The 3,909-nt window shown below is 46.8% G+C and overlaps 1 protein-coding gene across 1 annotated transcript; it reads left to right on the top strand.

The window, feature by feature from the left end:
* The first annotated feature begins 1,499 nt into the window (after window positions 1-1,499).
* On the top strand, window positions 1,500-2,735 carry LOC145481749 (uncharacterized). Its single transcript, XM_081460280.1, has 2 exons — window positions 1,500-1,675; window positions 1,715-2,735. Exons 1-2 carry the CDS (start codon window positions 1,500-1,502, stop codon window positions 2,733-2,735), a joined length of 1,197 nt encoding a protein of 398 aa, XP_081316406.1.
* The last annotated feature ends 1,174 nt before the right edge of the window (window positions 2,736-3,909 follow it).

Genomic DNA, 3,909 nt, shown 5'->3' with positions numbered 1-3,909 from the left:
GCAAAGTTTGAGCGTAAAGTCTCATTAAGTTGGCGATATTTCTGCATTTCACGTGTGATCAGTTGAAACTCCGTGTCAGAAACGCGATTATCATTCAGAGCTTGTGAGACAGATGTTTATCGAGTCATGTTTTGCAATAGCCAGAGAATGGATTCTCGAGTGCTTATTAACTTTGCATTCAAGCTTCTTGTTGACAACGGACAGGCCAGTGGAAACTGCGCCAGATAAAGCTGCTATCCCGGCAACAGGCTCGCCGATAACAATTCCAACACCAGTGAGTGATGTTGCAACAGCCCCAGAAGACAGAGCTGCCGTGACGGCGCCAAGGCCAACCGCGGAATAGTGAATCGCTTTCCGGGCTTTTTTATATTTTTTCAACACAAGCCTGTAATGCTCAACCTCAGCAGATATTTCTTTTTCAATTTTACTGATCTCAGTTAGCCGGAAATTCTCGGCATTTGTCGTTTCGGGAAGGCTTGGATAGATTCTTCTTTCATTCTCGGCAGGCGGCGCGCTTGGAGGTAACAGATTTGCTGAAGACATTGCGTATATAAAGAAATTTAATTTAACTCTAATTCAAAAAGAAGCGGGAAGCCTTTGAAATCAAAGAGTTCGCCATTTTCATCTTTCACGCTAATAGCGATGCTATTTATAAACTCGCCTGTAGAACAGTCTCGCAAAACCTGTTGCGGAGAACCATGGTAGCTCACCTTTTCATAAGGCTTCCCTTTCACATCAAACAAGGCTAAAACATCTGACCTTTTGCCATTGAACAGATTCCGTTCTGTGTCGATCAAATCACAATGAATGAAATATGTCGTTGGAGATCTAAGCCGTTTTACGAACGTTAATAATACGTTCTAATACCAAGCAAATACCAAGCAAATTGGCTAAATCGCGATCAAGTTCAATTGGTTTTGCCCCAGCCCCAAAATTTCTGATTACAAGCTGGCCAACAGGTTGGTTTATTGCTGTTTGCAACTCTTTATATTGATATTTGGCGAACAGACCGTCTATTTCTTTTGCCATTCTTTTTAAACTGTAATGCCCTGGGAGTAATTTACTAACTGATAAAGCTATATCTTTGTCTTTATCTCCCAAGGTGGCTGAACCTTCATTTTTCAAAGTGTCCCAGCTGTTGAATAAACTACAAGATATGAGTTTCATGAAATGTACTTTCGGTATCGGTTCTTCAAAATATATAGTCTCTCCGTTCTCTTGCGTGACAATAGTGAGAACAACCATTTTATATTTAACAAACAAAAATTGTGTTCAAATACAATGGCGAATTTGTGGAAAGATCCTGAGTTTGTGAAAAAAGCGGATGCTGCGAAGAAAAAGGCGTAGACAAATTTTTTAAATCACTTTCCAAAAGCCGGTTCGTTTCACAAGAAAGCATCGACGAGAAAAACAACGCAACCGCAGAGGTGTTTTTCAAAGAAAGCGAAGGCTCGTTTCAAAGTGTCTTCGGTTCAGACAGGCGGTATTGGAGCGCGGAAATGAAACAAGCCCTTGGTTTGGGAGACAGCGGAGGTTTTCCTTACCAATTGTCGCCACTTGGTTCAAAAGTTTCCTTACCCATCCCTGCGGTACCTTTCGACGGAAAAGCGCCAAGCTTGAAGAAAATATTCAACGCCGAAATCAAAATCTACGTCACGCCTGACCAATATTTCACGTCAAAATTCAGAGAAATATTTCAAGAAATCAAACTCAGGCATACTTCTGGAACCGAATCAAAACACTGGTTAGGAGGGCCAGACATGAAATATTGGCCGCAACAGCTCAACTTCGCAGTTTTCTGCGCCACACAAGGTTGCGGAGTTTCTCGCGAAATCTTTGACAGCGGGATGAATCTCTCCCCGCGGATAAGAGCTTTTTATATCTTCCACGTGTATTTCACGGTCAGGCGCATTTTGTACCAGCTAGGAGGAATTCAGAGCATAAGCACTTTGCCTGGAGACCCGACGTTCAGCCAAATGAACAATCATTATGACGTTGCTTCGTACAAAAGGATATACGACGAGTTCGGCATAGACCCCTCGAGCGATTTTCGCTTCACACAACGGAAAAACCACGGCTTGGGAAGTGTATACATTGGCGTGACAGGGCACGGGCCGTTGAAAACAGGAACCGCTTATCCAGGAGGGTTCTATAAATTCAGTGATGAAGGCGGTGCGGCAAGCAAAGGAAATCTGCTTTCTTTCATTGAACCTGATGCCGTGGCCCAGTATGACTGGTTCGCGCCAAACACAGCATCCGGTTTGACGCAGGTGGGCTTGTCGAGAATCAACCAGTCAATCGAGGCTTTCGTTTACTGCGTCCTAGGCGCGCAGGTGAACGTCCGCAGCAGCATTCTCGGCTCTGGTGGCCGGGCGAAAGAAGCCCAAAGCGAGTTCCTGGTGCTGATGGAAGACGCGATCAGACAGCCCGACCTGGCCAAGAGCGTGCAAAGGTACCAGTTCGCGGTGGATCAAGCGAAGGTCAGGCTCCATCTTGCTGTAGCCCCCATGGCCTGGCTTATGCCTGCGCAAATGATAATAAACACCGAAAGCACGATCGGTTACAACAACAAGCTGAAACAGGCGGTCTCCGGGATGAAACTGGGGGTCAACAACGAGGTAAACCCGGAAACAAAAAAAGCTGCGCTCAAACTCATGGCAGGCGGCCCGTCAAAAATTAACCTTCCCAACAGCCATCCTTCAAACCCGATACACAAAGCCGCAACAGCCGAATAAAACCGAGCACATGAATGCGACAAAGTTTTACACCGGTGATAAGTTCGTGCTTGTTATTGACATGCGCTCCATGGCCGATAAGTCGATGCACGGCAGCGGCACCCGCATTGTGAACAGTACAGACGGGGTCCAGCTGGAAATTGAGCGGAAAGCCGAAGGCTCAGAAGACGTGAAATGCCATGTAGTCGTAATCTCCGACTCCCAGTTCAACCTTATGGAAAGACAGCTAGAACCTGTACAGTTTTAATATGGACCCAAGCAAGATACCCTTCAACGCTCTCATTGTGGGGCCGACGAATTCAGGCAAATCAAGGTTTGTGTTGGACCAGATCTACGGCCCTTTCCGCTTCAAGTTCGACTACATCGTGCTCATCTGCCCGACATTCGCGCACAACAAGACCTACCACAGAATTGGTGAAAATGATCCAAGAATGGATGTGATAGTATGCGAGCAGCACGACGTGGAAAAATGGTTGAAGCTAGTGAGATGGCTTTTCGAGGGCGCCAACACGCTCATAATCCGCGATGACTGCGCAGCCTCCAAAGATGTGAAAGGGCGTACAGGCGAGCTGGTGAATCTCGCCTTTTCTGCTCGACATATGGGCATCAGCGTTTGGGTGCTGACCCAGAAGATGACCGGCATAACATCTTCCTTCCGGGAGAACGTGGCGGCGATCGTTCTCTTTTACACCGGCCAAGACCACGAAAGCCATCTTCGATGATTACGCTGGCGAGCTCTCCCCGGATGAGTACAAAGGTCTGGTTTCAAAGCTGAAAGAGCGAAAGTTCTCTTATCTTGTGTTCTCGCTTCTTCACCCCTACGGGGTAAAGTTATTTTGAATAAAACAATGAAAGTTGAATATAGCCTTGAACAATGGCTGAAGAAGAGGCCGCGTTAGCAGAAGTTATGAACCTACTTCAAACCGAGCCCGAGCCGCCGAGTGGTCCAGCAGGTGGCATAGTTCCAACCGCCCCCGGACCTGACATTCCTTCTCTTCGTGAGCAGCTGGCCGTGCTGGTGTCTACAGGCAAAGCCAAAGAGGCCATCGGAGTGCAGTTAACCCACGAGCAGGTTAAGCGCCTGAGCGACAAAGAGGTCGAGAAATACACCAAACGCTACGAGACGTACGTGGGCTCAAAGACAACAGAAAGCCTGATCGACAGCTTTATTTTT

Source organism: Orbicella franksi, chromosome 1 (genome assembly GCF_964199315.1).
Source record: "Orbicella franksi chromosome 1, jaOrbFran1.1, whole genome shotgun sequence".
Lineage (NCBI taxonomy): Eukaryota > Metazoa > Cnidaria > Anthozoa > Scleractinia > Merulinidae > Orbicella > Orbicella franksi.
This window is presented reverse-complemented; position numbering and strand designations above follow the sequence as displayed.